Source organism: Orbicella faveolata, unplaced genomic scaffold (assembly GCF_042242905.1).
Source record: "Orbicella faveolata isolate gen_17 unplaced genomic scaffold, um_ofav_v1 contig_27, whole genome shotgun sequence".
Taxonomy (NCBI): Eukaryota; Metazoa; Cnidaria; class Anthozoa; order Scleractinia; family Merulinidae; genus Orbicella; species Orbicella faveolata.
In genome coordinates, this window is record NW_028301555.1 from 6,123,360 (window position 1) to 6,140,179 (window position 16,820).

The 16,820-nt window shown below is 38.0% G+C and overlaps 5 protein-coding genes and 1 pseudogene across 5 annotated transcripts in view; 3 read left to right on the forward strand and 3 right to left on the reverse strand.

The window, feature by feature from the left end:
- LOC110067354 (alpha-1,6-mannosylglycoprotein 6-beta-N-acetylglucosaminyltransferase A-like) overlaps window positions 1–3,845 on the reverse strand; it is a 30,299-nt gene extending 26,454 nt beyond the window's left edge. Inside the window, exons 1-2 of the mRNA XM_089296791.1 lie at window positions 3,557–3,845; window positions 3,254–3,464 (exon numbers count right to left, since the gene is read on the reverse strand). Coding sequence (XP_089152917.1) covers window positions 3,254–3,398 — 145 coding nt within the window. The 5' untranslated portion in view covers window positions 3,399–3,464; window positions 3,557–3,845. The remainder of the gene's footprint in view (window positions 1–3,253; window positions 3,465–3,556) is intronic.
- LOC110067282 (5-hydroxytryptamine receptor 5B-like) lies at window positions 437–2,947 on the forward strand. The gene has a single exon (XM_089296792.1). It carries the CDS (start codon window positions 443–445, stop codon window positions 1,295–1,297), a length of 855 nt encoding a protein of 284 aa, XP_089152918.1. The 5' UTR covers window positions 437–442; the 3' UTR covers window positions 1,298–2,947.
- Window positions 3,846–5,914: 2,069 nt separating the features above from the next.
- On the forward strand, window positions 5,915–8,330 carry LOC110067281 (melanocyte-stimulating hormone receptor-like). The gene has a single exon (XM_020774595.2). It carries the CDS (start codon window positions 6,011–6,013, stop codon window positions 6,917–6,919), a length of 909 nt encoding a protein of 302 aa, XP_020630254.2. The 5' UTR covers window positions 5,915–6,010; the 3' UTR covers window positions 6,920–8,330.
- LOC149107338 (uncharacterized) lies at window positions 8,024–10,142 on the reverse strand (annotated as a pseudogene).
- A 2,351-nt stretch (window positions 10,143–12,493) lies between these two features.
- Window positions 12,494–14,603, forward strand: LOC110067372 (adenosine receptor A2a-like). The gene has a single exon (XM_020774695.2). The coding sequence runs from the start codon at window positions 13,161–13,163 to the stop codon at window positions 14,079–14,081; it is 921 nt and encodes a 306-aa protein (XP_020630354.2). The 5' UTR covers window positions 12,494–13,160; the 3' UTR covers window positions 14,082–14,603.
- Window positions 14,604–15,775: 1,172 nt separating this feature from the next.
- LOC149107339 (melanocortin receptor 4-like) lies at window positions 15,776–16,820 on the reverse strand. The gene has a single exon (XM_089297202.1). It carries the CDS (start codon window positions 16,811–16,813, stop codon window positions 15,884–15,886), a length of 930 nt encoding a protein of 309 aa, XP_089153328.1. The 5' UTR covers window positions 16,814–16,820; the 3' UTR covers window positions 15,776–15,883.

Here is a 16,820-nt window from a genome sequence, read left to right on the forward strand (position 1 = left end):
TTCCAATGAAAATTCCTTCTGGCTGCTCATAAATAATGCTTCGTGGTTTGTTCAAAATTGGATTTTGTTTTTCATTTACATCAATAGGTGGTAAATGTAAATGTATCAATATCGCTTTTAGTTCTGAAAAAAGGAATCATTTTCCCTAAATTCAAGCTGCGAAATCACTAAATTCGCACGTGCTGAATATATATAATCACATTAACAGCGAAACAGAGAATATATGCTCACTGGGAAGTCATTAACCTTCCAAAGGAAACGGGAATTTATGAATCAAATTACCCCTTAAATATAACTGACTGAAAAATTGCCGTCACTCGTTCAGTTTCAACGTAGTGAAACGCAGTTGTATCGGGTCTGAATATTTGACGTAAAAGTAAGATATCAGAACTCTTGGAAAGTGCTGCACTATAGTAACTTAAGCAATGGAAATGACTCAGCAATGGGTGAAAACCCTTCGCCTGAAGTTTTTGTCATCGTGAACTGTGCCATAAATGTGCCATTGATCTTCGTAGCCATTATCGGTAACTCACTCGTGTTAGCCGCCATTTTGAAAACTCCCTCGCTTCAACGTTCTCCTTCCATAGTTTTCTTGAGTAGTCTCGCTGTTTCAGATCTTCTTGTTGGTTCTGTCGTTCAGCCACTTTTCATCTCCAGCGGACTTGCTCAGAACTTTTTCCTTGGAAGCCTGTGGCTCAAAGTTGGCTTTGTTTGCTGTGGCTTTTCTCTTAGTACAATGACCGCCATAAGTCTGGACCGCTTTTTAGCTGTTCATTACCACATAAACTACGCTGGGTTTATGACTATCTCAAGAGTCATCGCTATCTTAGCAACAATATGGGCCATCAATATTCTTCTGCCATTTATCTACACTTGGAGCCCGAAAACGTATTACCAAATTGTCGCACTAGCCATGTTCCTTTATCTCTCGATTTCGACGTTTTCCTACTTCAGAATTTACCGCATTGTTCGCAAGCATCAGGCGCGCATTTACGCTCAACAACAGGCGGTGCAATTACCTAATCAAGAAGCTGGAGATAGCCTGATCTTCATGCATTTAAAGAGGAGTGCAATGAACACGTTTGTTTTCTACATCGTCATGATTTTGTGTTTCTCACCTGTTTTCGTTGATATGTCTATTTCTCTGTCTAAAGGTCAAGAAAACGCGCGAGGCTTCACTACAACAGCAGTGTTCATGAATTCGTCCATTAATTCAATTTTGTACTCGTGGCGTCTTGCTGAGCTTAGAGCTGCCGTGGTCAAGATACTGAGAAAATTGTGTTGTAGGAAGCCCTGAGGAACGCCACACACTTTGAATTCGGTACGCTTCCTTAATATGCTTATTTGTCCCGTTCATTCGGCAGGAAAAGCCTATAGTGCTTAAAATTAAAACAACAAAATCGAAAAGAGTGACTAGAGAGTTCCGTAAAGTCACCAATTAGGTATTCAAAAGGTTCACAGTTTAATGATTAGGTACGAATTGTGTTTGCTGCAAATTCTGTTATGGATTGAAAAACGCTGAAAACATTTATTTTTTTTACTGTGGCTGTAATACATTACCAAGTAGTTTTCTAAATGCACGTCATTTTCAGACTGACAACTGAAAGAACACTACAAAGGTAAACATGAGGTTTAATCAGCAAAGAAATACGTCAGGATTTACGCATCAAAATTATTAGTAGATATCTATCATTGAACCCAAAATTTGACGATCGATCTGAAAGAAGGAAATTTGCATCATATCATTGAATTTAACTTTTTTGTTTGCTTGTTTATTTTCTTTTGTCTTACTGTCTCTTTCTAACGACTCTATGCTAATCGTCTCTGATATCTGGTATCTGATTCAGTTACTAAATTGAATGCAAAAGTATTTTTTTTATCACTTTGTAACGTTGAAGTAGCATATGCAGGATATAAGCTGCCCCTTTAAATCTCATCTTGGTGGTAGTCTTCTCCAATATCGTTCGCAGTCACTTGTGTGTCCAATAAGGTTGAACAAAATTGTTATGCATGACCTGGAGCGACTATTTAGATTAATGCCGTTTAATGAAAGTACTGTCATGCAAGGTTTAGTTCATCTAGTGCCCACGCCTCACGCTGTTTGGCCTTGAACGTTGGAGATCTGGGTTCCATATTTAAACATGAGTTAAACCGGTGACCGCCTTGATGATATCGCCTGAGGGCTTTTACATAAACCGACCGTTTTCTCTCTAATGCTGTTAGATGCTGTTTTAGGCTATCTGGAGTACTTTTAAAGCTCTGTAGGTTAATTTTAGGTTGCACTAAAAAAATTTTATCTGTTCGGATATTCTAGGGGAACTTGAGTATTCTCGAATTTATTAGGGCTTTTTTGTCCATTTCCCGAAAACCTTAGGTCTTATCGCCTTTCCGAAAATGATAGCTGACCTTTTTTCGGTACTCAAAACGACATTTTCAACAGTCCGAAAACAACAGACATTAAATTTCTCATATCACGAAAGTTCGAGGTGCCAATTCTCTCAAGAAAATCAGAGGGGATTAAAGGCCTTCCGAACAGATAATTTACCGAAACGATCCGTTGGGTGCCCCTGATAAACTGCGTGATTGAATTGTGATTTTGAATGGATTCTAGAGATTCTTGCTCGCTCAAACGAAATCTGATGAATTATCTGTCAGCGCGTAAGGAATATTTATCAAGAAAGATCTAAGCTAATGTTAACTTGTCGTTTGCAATACAATGGAAAGAATAAACAAAGTTAAAATTTGTAAATACAGTAAATCATGGTATAGTCTGATCAGCTTACAAGTAAATTAACAACTTTAGGTGAATCGATGACGAAGTAGTCTCCACGGGCACTAGCGAAATGCTTTCATTTGTCAGATTTTTACCCATTCTACAAGATCGAGGCTAAAACAACTCGAACTAGCTAATCGACAATACATGGATGATACCATCAACTGCTTTCTGTTGCACAAAAAGCACGTTTTCAAGAATAATAGGCCGACTGATATGTGCGCCTAATTACATGTAAGCTTGAAAAGGTTTGTTTTGAAGTCGATGCTGTGCTCCACCGGTGGCTTGGCAACTTAACGAAATGTGCCTAAAGCTCTTAGTTCGAAGAATTCAGATGTGTATAAAAGTTAGACCATCCGAATATTCGTTTGCTGGCGATTCTTGTAAACTGAGATATTGACAATTCACAGCTGCACGAAACCTATACTAACTGCCCTAGTTATTAATCACAATATGCAAAACAATTCACGCTTCACGAACCTTTGATGTTTGTTCTGCTCCAGTAGTTTGAGTCTGTTGGCAACTCTTTCAGGACATTGTAGTTTATAACCGTGATGAAGACGAAAGAAATCGAAGAAACTACAAGCATCAAACGGCCGCATTGTTTCCGCCGCAGCCATGGCATTATTTCTTCTGAGCAAGGACTGGTACTGGACGAACGGCTTTCGCTCAGTAATGGAATATGTATTAGCTATAATTCAGAAGCAAGTTCGAGTTAGCGCTCGATGTAATGCTTTCCATGCTCAAATAACGTTGTAAGTTATTTAGTTTACTTTTACTTACCTCTGTAATGATGTATGACCTCGCTACACGCGCTATCGTCTTGTTGCGTAAGCGGTCGACACACGACAAGGCATTAGCCTTCCAGGCATGTGACCGATGTAAATTCACCCAAATGTCCTCTGAGAAAGAGTTTGAAGATTTGGTTAACTCGCCTGCGTGGCTGGCGGTTTAGTCGATTGGGCTTGCGCACACTAAAAAAGTACTAAGCATCCAGTGACGCTTTTGCGACACAGACGCTAACCGGAAGTTGAAAGTTCTCGTTCCAGGTGTTCACTACAGCTTTTTGGTCAGCACAGTTTGGTTTAAAATACAGACACAACGACTTTCCAGTTGATCCCATGACGTCAAAAGGGCGCCAGAATTAGCTCCATTCCTCTTCCGGTTGCCGTCCGCGTCTCGAAATCGTCGCTGCTTAAGTTCGCTTGAGTAATCACGTACGTAGGTTTGTTTCATAAAATCTAAACTGGCAATAATTCATTGAGGAAAACGCATAAACTGCACGGCTGAAAGGCAAATACAGAACTGTTACAAAGCTTTGTAGAAAAATTAAAGCGAATTATTTTTTTTTCCTCATAATTTCGAAAGAAAAAAATGTTGTGAGCCCCCTCAAAGATCGGTTACTTGAATTCTGATTGGTTCTCTTAGTAGCGTTACGAATTTTGCAGTATTCACCACTTAGATGGACCTCTCGCTAATTAAAAATTCGGCTAATTGTTTTTTCAATTAATTTAATAAAATGAAACAGTTATTTGTTAAGTAGAAATGCTTTTAACTTCATGTTTGGAAGACAATTTTAGTTCAATTTTCACAAAAGCGACGTGAGAAACGCAAATAAATGCTTACCTTTCGAGCGCGTTTACCGAGAATGGATCGCGGAGAGGCATCAATTTATCAGCAGATTAAAAAGAGCCATTGTAATAAATATTTTATTGAACTAGCTTGTCAGTCAGTAGGAGAAAAGTGGTCGATTTCTTTAAATGCAGGTTTATGGACCTCGCCTGCGGTTCGGTCCATTAACCTGTAAAATAAGGAACTACGTCGAACAATTTATTTTCAGTACTGACCTCACGCTTGTTCAGTAACATAAAATTCTTCCTTTTTATTGGCCGAGAGCCAAACACGTGACCTGCAAATAACTACCTACAAATAATGGTCTGCTCATGTGTAATACCATCTAGACGTGTTTTGCTGCAAATAATATTCTGCTCATGCGTTATTGTAACCATGATCACTGGTGAAAATGGCAGATTGCTCCCATAAGCTGTCAGAATGTGATTTAAATAAGAAAACAAATTTGGTGATCGACTGATAATACAATTATTGAACTCGGTTACTGCAAGATATTGTTATTTTTCAGTGTCTCGCAGATCAATTATTTGCCTCAGCCTTCGGCTTCGGCAAATAATTGATCTGCTCGCCACTGACAAATCACGATATTTTGCTCAACCTCGTACAATAATTGTTAATTATATTTCATACTGCATGACTCGGATACTTTGTAGCACATAAATTATACTTCTGTGAGACTACAAGCGGTTTGGCCAGTTTGATAACTGATTCAAACTTTCTTCAACTCAATAGACCTTTTCTGCATTCCACTCCAGTACGTTCGAACAATAGCACCAGAGCGAGGTTGGGGTGGACATTTTCATATATTTGCTGTATTTTTGTCCACCCCGTCCTCGACTCGACGCCATTGTTTGTTGGAATGCGGAAAAGGTCTATTCACAAGAGTATTGAGTTTAATTTATGGACAAGCCTTAAGCCTGTAGTACTTCTTAAGAAGTACTACAGGAAAATGACAGCCAAAGGTTATTTGATTCAGAGTACTTGACGTAGTATATCCAATGATTGATGTCTATGACAACTTTATGGTGGCATTGGTTTTAATTATTGTAGTGCGTTAGGAAGCAGCTGACAAGCTCGGGTGACAAGCAAAGTTCATTTAGAGCACCCCTGTCTTTTTTTTATTTTGGAGTTTCCCCCCCCCCCCCCCCCGTACTCTCTGATTCACTCGTGTTTCTGTCATATCGGCGTCATATCACGTCGCAGATAGCCAACTGACAAGTTCTCAATGTACTCTATCATTGTTCACGTAAGTTGCGAAAGAAGGAACACAACTTCAAAACCGATAAATAATTTAGGCAAGCATTTTCAGCAAATAATTTTTTAGAAAAGCATTGAAAACCCAAAAGATGTTTACACCTTTGATTACAATATGACATATGAACAATTTGCGCTTTCAGTCCATATTGACCTTAAGTTTATTTTCTTCTAAAAATAGTAGTCAAATATTTTGCTCCTGATTAGTATAAGATTACACTTCAGATTGAATTGACCATTTTGAATTGACATTTTTATTCAAATAAGAACAGTGATAAGATTTTTTCGGTGTTGGGTTGATTTTATAAACTACAGGACAACTGCGAGCGAGGTTCGCAACGCGTTTTGAACATGTGGAACCATTTCAACGAAACTGGTACCACCAACTCCACTGTAAAGAACGGTTCACGAACTGCCAAAATTTGTCTTATGCCTGAGGTTGTCATAATCGTTAACTGTGCTTTAAATGTTCCGCTGATGCTCATATCCATTGTGGGAAACTGTTTGGTGCTAGCGGCCATAACGAGGAGCCCTTCACTTCGAACACCTTCCATGTTGTTCCTGTGCAGTCTGGCTGTTTCGGACCTTCTCGTTGGCTTCGTCGTTCAACCACTTTATATCGCCAGTGGATTTACAAGAATCAATGTTCTAGACAATTTGTGGTTCCTCGTTTCATTTGCTACGTGTGGGATTTCTCTTTGTTCAATAACTGTGATTAGTGTAGACCGATTTTTGGCTCTCCATTATCATATGCGCTATCCCACCTTGGTGACCAAGTCCCGCGCAATTCTGACATTGGCACTAATGTGGATTTTTATTTGCATTCTATCCGGAATCTACTGTTTAAATCGGATCGTCTATTTTCTTGTTATAGCTCTTGGAGTTGGCTTATGTCTCTTGATCTCAATCGTGGCTTACATTGGGATTTTTCGTGTCGTTCGGCATCAGCAGTTGCAGATTCACACTCAGCAACAGGCAGTACAAGTTAGGACTGTGGACGTCTCTAACATGAGGAAATTAAAGAGAAGTGCATTGAACTCTTTTGTATTTTTCATAGTAATGGTGCTGTTTTATGTGCCAATGTCTGTTGCAATGGCCGTTTATCTCATAACCGAGGAGTGGGAACATGCTTGGGGCTTTACAACAACGGCAGTCTTTATGAACTCATCCATAAATCCATTTTTGTATTGTTGGAGACTTGGTAAGCTACGAAAAGCAGTTGTAAAGACAGTGAAGAAGATATTGTCTAAACAGTCATAAGTAGCAGAAAATACACTACGTATTCATGACTGTCTGTCATGTATTTAGACGAATTCCTGCATTAAGCGGGTTAATCATAGCACAAGGAAATGAAAACAAATTTTCATGATGCTTGTAGTACATAACTAACAGTAATCAGAAAAAGAAACTACCTTTTTGTCTTAAACGTTTACATGTTAATCTAAAAAACCAAGATATTGTACGTGACAATTTTTCCAACTGTAAATTCAAATAAAAAAATTAAGTATAGAGATTAAAATTTTGGCCGAAGAATGAGTTGGCAATATAGCATTCATCAGTATTTTCCGCCCAAAGTGCTTCTTCCGGCCTCTTTGTCAAATCTATGATGTAGTTTCGTCTGATGTCATAGAAGTTTAAGCGTCACTTTATCTCCGGAAGAAAACAATTTGCTAATATCAGAGAGTTTTGCCAGTTTAATGAAAACTTTTGTGTCTATAAGCTGCTGTTTTTCAAAGATGTGTGAGAAATACTTTTAAAGCTAGAACAATGTTTTCACTCTATCGATTAACTGAAATTTGTCGGTTGGGGGGTTTCACAGTGACTGTATTGGCACTACAGGAAATGTCTCCATTAAAATAGAAGTTGTTTGGCCAAGGCAAAGAAATTTCGTTGTAAATATCAAATAAGATCTCGATCCGTCGTGACGCCAGATGATTTGGCTTGGCGCGCTGAGAAACAGAAGAAGGCTTCCTAATATTAGCGATTACATTTTTCAAGCTAAATATACATACTATGATTTATGTAATGTTTATTTTTCTTCTTCAACGTTTAATATAGCATTTTTTCATGTCAAGACAACTGATAATGTGAGAATAGCTTGTTAAGAAAATATTCTCTTTTTCTATCCTTTAGACGCCAACTGGCGCATAGGGCATCAATGCAACAAGACTTCTCTGTCACTGACGGTCCTTGGCAAGCCCTGCGGCTTGTTCCCAGTTGAGGTTTAGAGCCTGAAGTTCTACCTCTGCAGTCGTTGTTCAGGTAGATTTGGGACAAGAAAATATTTTAGGATGTATGATTTACCAATCTCGTTACTTAGCTAAATTCCTACAATTTTTGTTTCCTTCTTTTTTTTTTTTCCTATTCTAGGCACGCTATAAGCCAGCTCCAAAAGGCAAACTGCGCTGTCAACAAAACTTTAGTGTGTTGTATACTGTGTACCGTTAAAACTCTAGTGTGCGACCATTCACACGAAAGCTATTGAGCAGTACTTCCATGGGGCGCGGTAAAATGCTTCAAAGTTATGCAATGTTGAAAATATGATATACCGGCGACAATTAAGAGGCTTTACTTTTGCCTAAATATTGACAATACTCTATTTTTAAATCATGAATCTCTGTGTAACAAAATTAGTTGAAAATAAAAATTTCCTTATTTGGTTTTATTTCCATCAAGGCTAATTTAAAGTTTGCATGTCGCTATCACCACAAATGTGTTCTCCTGCAAGACTTATATATTTCTATATTGTAATTAAATTCAAAATATATGATGTTTTTCTTTCTCGTGACGTGACTTAACTTGCCTTTTCTGAATTTTTTTTTTTTTTCATTCCGAGTCTTATAAAACAGATAAAACGCCTAACCCTAACCTTAGCTCCTTCATAAATAGAACATAAATCATAAGAGAGATAAAATACATGAAGCAACCGCCAAGCTTGGGGGATTCATTAAGCTATGCCAAAGAAATAAACTCAGATTAACAAGACTGTAAATTAGAAAACTTCTTCATCTTGATACTTAACAAAATGGCTGTCATAGAAACATCTTCTGGTTTGTGTAATGTAAGGTATCTGCGTAATAGTCAACGCACAATGTATGGTTCTTCTATCCCCACCGAGATATTGAACAGAAATTTTCAAACTCATTAATTAATCGCGGCATCAAAATGAAGCAAAGGAAACTGTAACCGTGACAGTGTTTGGATATCTGATCTTAATTAGATTTTGCCGTTCTCCCCTTAGCTTGAGTTTTGATTGAAAAGATATATTAAACACAAAAGTATGCTTGTCAAACAGGATCAAAATGTCGAAGAGTGATATTTATGTACCGAGTTGCCATATTTATGTCCAAATTACATTATATATATCCAAAGCGCAATATATATGTCCAAAACTGCGATATGTATATCCAAATCCGGCGACCTGTTTTCGTTTTATATATAACAGTCAAATGATTTTACATATTTCAATACAGTTTCGATATAAATATTTCACGGACTTTTCTCGATATATATTTCATGCGGTCAGTATTTCATGTAAGTCTACATGACCTGTCCCGCATCTCGCGAGCATGACGTCGAGGCCGACATGTGAGTGGACGACTTTGCAAAACAGCAATATGGCGGCGGAAGAGGGGCATTTCAAATTCTGCTCTTCTCCTCCGTAAAGTAATAGGAGAAACTCCCAATAAACGTGCCACATCCGCCCATCGAAATCCTTCCTCTCTAAGTATTCTAATTTGAGTGTCAGTCATCATATACCTTGGTCTTCCGGTTCTTCCTGTATGCTCTACAGCGGAAAGATTTTGAACAGTGGCTTGTCCCTCAATTTCAAATTGTCTACTAAAACTTCGAGCATCAAGCGCTTCTCGAAGATTTCCCATTGTATCCATTAACAAAGCCAAATCTCGCACAAAATTAACTTGATCGGGCCGCGATTCCTCTACTCTAGCTAACAACAACCTCACAGCTCGTTCATAATCTTCAAGTCTGCGACATCAGAATTCTGCACTGTCCACTTGGTTAGTAGTCAAGTGATTTCTTGCTCCTGGTATGACTCCCACCAGAGAATCGAAGAACGAATCGATGTTCGGTATCCACCGAACCGCCATATTGTCATGCTGGGGGATGCGGGACAGGTCCTGTGGACTTAAATGAAGTCCGCCGCCATATTGCTGTTTTGCAAAGTCGTCCACTCACATGTCGGCCTCGACGTCATGCTCGCGAGATGCGGGACAGGTCATGTAGACTTACATGAAATACTGACCGCATGAAATATATATCGAGAAAAGTCCGTGAAATATTTATATCGAAACTGTATTGAAATATGTAAAATCATTTGACTGTTATATATAAAACGAAAACAGGTCGCCGGATTTGGATATACATATCGCAGTTTTGGACATATATATTGCACTTTGGATATATATAATGTAATTTGGACATAAATATGGCAACTCGGTACATAAATATCACTCTTCGACATTTTGATCCTGTTTGACAAGCATAGAAAAAGTATTTTCTGGATTATGAGAGAGGGTTAAGAGTCGAAAACCTTCCCAACATTATATTTCTGTTTCTTGCTCATATCGTTTTAACACAGTTATATTTGGTTGGCAATTTGAGCTTCTCGAGTTATCTGTTGCTACATATATTAAAAGGCAAGATATAGTTTGGAGGCAATACCTAAATGCGTGCTATTCCTAGAAGCAACTTTCACGAAACGATAATCGTCTGAAGTCTGTCTCTCTAAGAAAATAATGGTTGAAAAATCTGTAAATTGAACATATTGTGCAAATAACACATTTTCACTTATTTTAGAACTTAACAGGCGTGTTGCGTGTTTGTTTATAACGTAATAAAATTAAAAAAAAAAATTCTAGACACAGCAAAATGTGCAGTAAAAACGTATTTGCACTATAGTTGGGTTGGTGTCCTCGCTCATTTTAAGAGGAACACCTGGTATATGCTCCAGTTTAATCCAATATTTGTCTAAGGAAAAACCTAGATCAAGTCACCAACGCCCTCAAACTATATTTCTTATATAACTAAAACCGCAACATAATATACTTTGCATCTTTTGCTATATTTTAGTTATTTCTAACATAACCAAGCTAAATAGTTCTCATTAAAACCTTACCCGGATATTAAGCAACTCGTAATGAACCCTGAAAATTCTCACGCCCTTTTTCACCCGCGTGGGAGTGTGTTAAGCTTAAGCCTCGCATATAAATGGCGTCTTTGCGGTTTAACTAGTTATCTAAAGTAGTATCATATCTGTTAGCTCGAGAAACCTCAGGCTTCCTCTCCTACCCGCGTGGGCGCCTGGTGTGTGCAACTATAGTTGATAGTTTCTGACGCAAAGCCTATGTAATTCTAAGTTGGTGGTTGTAGGCTAACTGTACTTAAGTTGTAGCGTGAGAGATGTCTCGGCTAGTGCTCGGCCCTTATCAGTTGAAATAATAACTCCCATGAATTTATATCGCACGTTGTAGAGGCCCAAAATTGTCGTATCCTGGCTGCCGCAATTTTGCCGAGGAAAACCAATTTGGCAAAACGCGACGAGCCAGAAATATCACATTCTTTAAAGATGAAAATCGCGTTGGCCGGAGAACGCATAGGCGAGTAGCTATCAGTAATCTGTATATAAAGGAGCACTATCATCAGAATTTCACTGCATTTTTGGTTAAAAATGACACCAATGTATTGACCAACTACCTGTGCTCATCAGTACATAGATTAAAATAAAGGGAAAGCAAATTGTAGTTAGTTTTAGCAATTGGGCTAGACTCAAGAGCAGAGTTTAATGGCCTTGAGTCTAGCAAAATCTTATAGTAATGCTGTAACCATTCCATTTACATATACTGCAAACAATTTTTATGGAAATTGCATCTAATTAGATACTACTCGGGCTCATTTCGGCTTTGGCCATGTCAGGTGATGCTAGTCGCACACCGGGGTTACTGCCTGGGCATAAAGGCTTTAAGAAAAACCAGCTATGTCTGTTTTTAAAACTAGATTTTTTTGAAAAAAAAAGGAAAACACTATGAAAACAAATTCAATAAGAATGGATGGATGGAGAGTATGAGGATATTGTCAGGAAATTGTCCGCCAGAGAAAACGGCGGATTCTATAGCAAAATTTACCACTGTCAAATCTTTCTGTAGAATATTTACCTCATCAGCATAAATGATTCAGTTTTTGATGGTGCTACAAAAATATCAATGGCATGGCACGATTAACTGCCCCAAGCAATTTGAACCCGTAGTATTAAGGAATATTTTGTTATGTGATATCGTTTAAAACCCCAAGTTTAAAATAAATGGAACGTATATGGTTTATTAGCGCTTTTGTACCTAAGAAATTTGTCCGTTATTTTAAATGAAATATCTCCTTCAGTATTTTGCCTAAAGGCTGCTAATAATATCAGCAATTTCTAAGTATCACACACTTTTTGAGTGTCTAGAGACAAAATTAATTTTACCTAGCATGATGTCATTTTTGTACAAAATCGTATAATATTCGGATAAAATCTAAACACTGATGTCAGGAAATCTCAGGAAAATCAATGTCCGAAGCGAAAAGCGAGCGATGTGGTTAAAAGTTCAACCCATTGAAATTTTCGCCGTTTCAAGACGGGAGTGACAGCAACCTACACAGTATTGACACTCTTGCATGCTGAAAACTTTCAACCATTCGGGCGCTAGTATTAAATTGAATAATTCATTTAATTAATAGCAAGTAATTTTCCTTCTGTCAATAGCTCCCTGTTTCAGTTAATGGCCATTACTGTAAGTGAAATTGCCCTCTCCGTACAGAAATTTTAATTAACTTTTTCATTTCGCACACACGTTTTTATAACACATCTTACACTTAAACACGGGGTAGCTTTAATCATGCAGAGTTGAAATTTTTGTTCTAAAATGTTCGACTTTTTCGAAAGGTAAAGTTATTTAAATGTTTCCATGAAAGGATTTTTTTAACTTGTTAATGAACGACTAGAACTTCACCAGAGACAAAAGCCACTATCAGTGACAGATGGCTATCTTGTTAGAATTTTCTATGCTTTGGAAATGTTTAACAAATTTGAATAAGTACAAGTTGACGTACACGTATGACTGAGGTAAATACCTCAGGCACTCATTATAGCAACGAAAGGTCAACCGTTCAATTCGTATTTCTGTGTAGCAAGGAGCTAGAAAAGGTTTTCATCTGGGTTTGGATTTACAAATTTACAAATGTCAGTTTGAACCAAAGGCAAAAGTTGACACATTTTGGTTACGCAGATCTTTCAGACTGGACAAAAAAATTGTCGGATACGTAAAATGAAAAAGGTTTTTAAAATAGCAGTCGTTGCGATAAGATCAACCGTCAGCTACAAGTTTATCAGTGTGAAAAAAATTAATGCCATCAAGAAATATGGAAATCTAACTTGGACTAACAAGACAGTTTAATCAAGGATAAACACAACAATTCATGCTACCAGAAATACATCTTCACAAAGATGAACCTCTACAATATTAGCACCAACAGAACTGTCAGTGATGAACAAATGGACAGTCGGCTGCATACAAACAAGACTCCTGGAAATATCGTCATCATAAACTGCGTTGTAAATGCCCCTTTGCTGCTTACGTCCATTCTTGGAAACTGTTTGGTATTCATCGCCATCTGGAGAACTGTGTCCCTTCGATCTCCCTCCATGATGTTTATCTGTAGTCTTGCTGTCTCCGACCTCCTTGTGGGTTTGATAGTGCAGCCTCTGTACATTGCAAATTTGCTAATAACAGTTCGTCTTTTGAAAATTCTGTCGTCCATGACGGCCTTCGCTGCTTGCGGTGTTTCCCTCGGTACAATGGCCGCTATAAGCTTTGATCGATATCTAGCCCTTCATTATCACATGCGATACACGGCCATAATAACGTCATCCCGTGCAATATCTGCATTAATTGCTACATGGGTGACCACGTTTCTTTTATCTTGCGTTATATTCTGGAATCCTTTAACTTTCGTGGCTATAATAGCCATCTTAATCAGCGTTTATCTTATCATTTCAGCTTATTTTTACAGCAAAATTTTCCAGATTGTTCGCCGACATCAACTACAGATTCGCCATCAAGAATGCGGCCCAGAGACCCCAAATGCACTTGGGTTGAATCAAAAGCGCTTGCATAAGAGCGCTTTTAACACGTTTGTGTTTTACATCTCTACAATTCTCTGTTATCTTCCAAGGTTTATTTCTGTACCTTTCAGTGCAAGTGATCCCTACATACACCACGAAACAGCTTGGATCTTTGCAGATACTTTGATATTCCTGAGCTCAAGCATAAACCCAGCTTTGTACTGCTGGCGTCTTCGAGACTTGCGAGCTGCTGTGGTAAACACCCTTAGAGCAATGATCTACAGACAAACAGACGAACACTGACTCTTGACCATTAAAAATCTCTCAGTTTTTCCCGTTCTTCAGAACCCCAAGGTTCTCTGAAAAAGCCGTCATCTTAAATAAATGAATAGTTCAGTAGGCCAGGGAAGCTTTTTTAATTCAAACAGGCAGAAAAATTGATCCCTATGGTCGGAACATCTGCGAAGAAACATATTAATTTTTTCCTTTTATTATATTATTTTATTATTTTATTTTACCATATGCTTATCTTTAATTTACATTGCCAAATAGTTTTACGTATTTCCTGTATTGCGAAAATATGCTACTTAAAAACACTTCCCAATGTAAAATTCTCACTGTACCTGAAGAAGGCTGGTTTCGCCAGCCGAAATATACTACAGCTTCAAAAAAATCATCCAACGTTGTGTCGGTTTCTGTTTTTATATTCTTCATTTCAATAGTTGACAGCTCAATATGGCAGTTAGGCGTGGCTTAAACAGACACGCTAACAAAAATGATCATAGGAACCCTTTGTATTTTACTGTCGAGTATGCCATTACAGTAGGGGTAAATTCTACAAACTTTATGAAAGTTGATTACAGAAAAATGGGATACTTCATACCATGCCAACAAGGAGATGAAAACATTTTTTAAGTCTTGACGTCTCCAAAAACTCTCATATACCTCTCAATACGCGAGATGATGGCTGCATCAAAGGACCCTCTAAGTAATTTTTGTCCGTAAAAACCTAAATTGACAGTTCGAATCTTCTTTCTTTTATATAATGACAAGGCATTTATAACTTAAAGCTTCCGTTCATCAAATGTCTTCCGATAGCTAAAGACAGCTGTTCCTTGAGTCCTCACCAAATGCGTCTCCCCAGGAAAGGAGTGTCCGCTTGCAACAGCAGCTGAGTGTTACAAGTTGTCATTTGGCTAAATAGCAATTTGCCTGGTTATATTTGGCAAGCCAACTATTAATTTCGATTGAACCCTTCTACGAGTGTCTGATTGGTGTAGCATAAGCCACTAACCAACAAACAAATCTCATTTTGATTTTTCTAATTTTAGAGACTACTGTCGCTAGAGTTCAAACCATTTTGAAACCAGTGCCATCTGTCAAATTTAGACGCCCCCTGCATGTGTAGCCAATCAGACGTCGAATTTTACCTTCGGTTATACTGAGCTGAAGATTTCTCTGAGATGAATGATGATGAGCCCGAATGACGAATCAACCATCACCATCTAAATGTTGTTTTTGAAGCTTACAGCTAACTGTTTACACGTGTTCAGTAGTTCATTGACAAATTTTGAGGGTTTTCATGATGGTCAATTTCCTATCTTGAGTGCTCTTGGGAATTTAATTATCCTGCGATGTTTCCAAATCTTCCTCGAAACGTCGCCGGAGACACGAGAAAACGTTGCTGATAGCGTACGTCAGCTCTCGAATCTCTTCACGGTGGCCAATTCACATTATCAACCCAGTTGATAAAACCAAATTATCTTGTTATATTTTCTTCCGACGCAGCACCACAGTTTCTTTAGAAACTTAGCCCCTCTGTTCATTACGAGTAGCTCAGCCGATCAGATTTTAGGATTTGGATTAGTATACTAGTAGAATTCTACCAATTACGTTCAGGAGTAATTAACTTTTAGTTTTCCAATCGACTTGCTGTGAGTTGTATTACAAAAAATTAAAGTGAAAAGGGGCAAATTGGGTGAAGAATGAAGTCTCAGGGCTTATTGTTTTACACTTACTTTATTTCCATTCAAGAAAGATTTAAAATACAACAGTTTGAATTAGCATTTCGATTTATCTAGCTTGTCAATGTGAGTTATGTTTTTTTAACCTCTGAAAAAAAAATTATTTTGTGTTTTTCTACAAAGCACTTGCCTAGCTGCCTTTAAAACTGCAGCGCGAAGTTCTCTAAGACGCCAGCAATACAAAAAAGGATTGATTGATGAGTTCATAAACACCACAGTGTCAGCAAAATTCCAAAGGGTCGTCCAATCGTCCCTTGAAATGGTATACAGCGACAAGGAAATCAACATTGGTAGATAGCACAGAATAATAAAAACATAAAATATAAACGAGTTTATAGCACTGCTCTTTAATCGTATGATGTTAAATTTGTTTTCATCTGATCTTTGTATTGCTTGGCGTTGAAAGTGAATCCGTAATTGATGCTGTTGAACGATTCTAAAAATTCGGATGTATGAGAATGAGGATATCAAGAGACAAACGCATATGGCCACGCATGTGCCTGCAAAAAATATGATCTTATTCAAAAAGTAAAATCCCGACAGTGTTAACACGGCAATCCACATTGTTATCAACATGCAGGCAACACGACGGACGGTAACTATAGCAGCATATCTCAGGTGATAGTGAAGGGCGGCAAACCTGTCCAAGCTTATGCTAGTTATTGTGCAAAGAGAAACTCCGCATAACAAAAATTGAATTATTTCGGACATTCTCAATGTGGAGTATATACGTACTTTTGAAATCTCGGTAGCGATATAAAGCGGTTGCACGAGAATCCCAACTAGCACATCTGAAACGGCCAAGCTGCAGAGCAGGATTAGGGACGGTGAACGAAGCGAAGGAGTTCTCAAAATTGCAACCAAAACCAATGTATTGCCAATGATAGATGTGATCATCAATGGGGCATTCAGGACACTGTTTATGATGACAATTGATTTACGATGAGAAACTTCTTCAGAGTTTGAGTAATAACTTGCTGAATCATTCTTGCCTGACGTATTTCTGTCCATTGTGGCG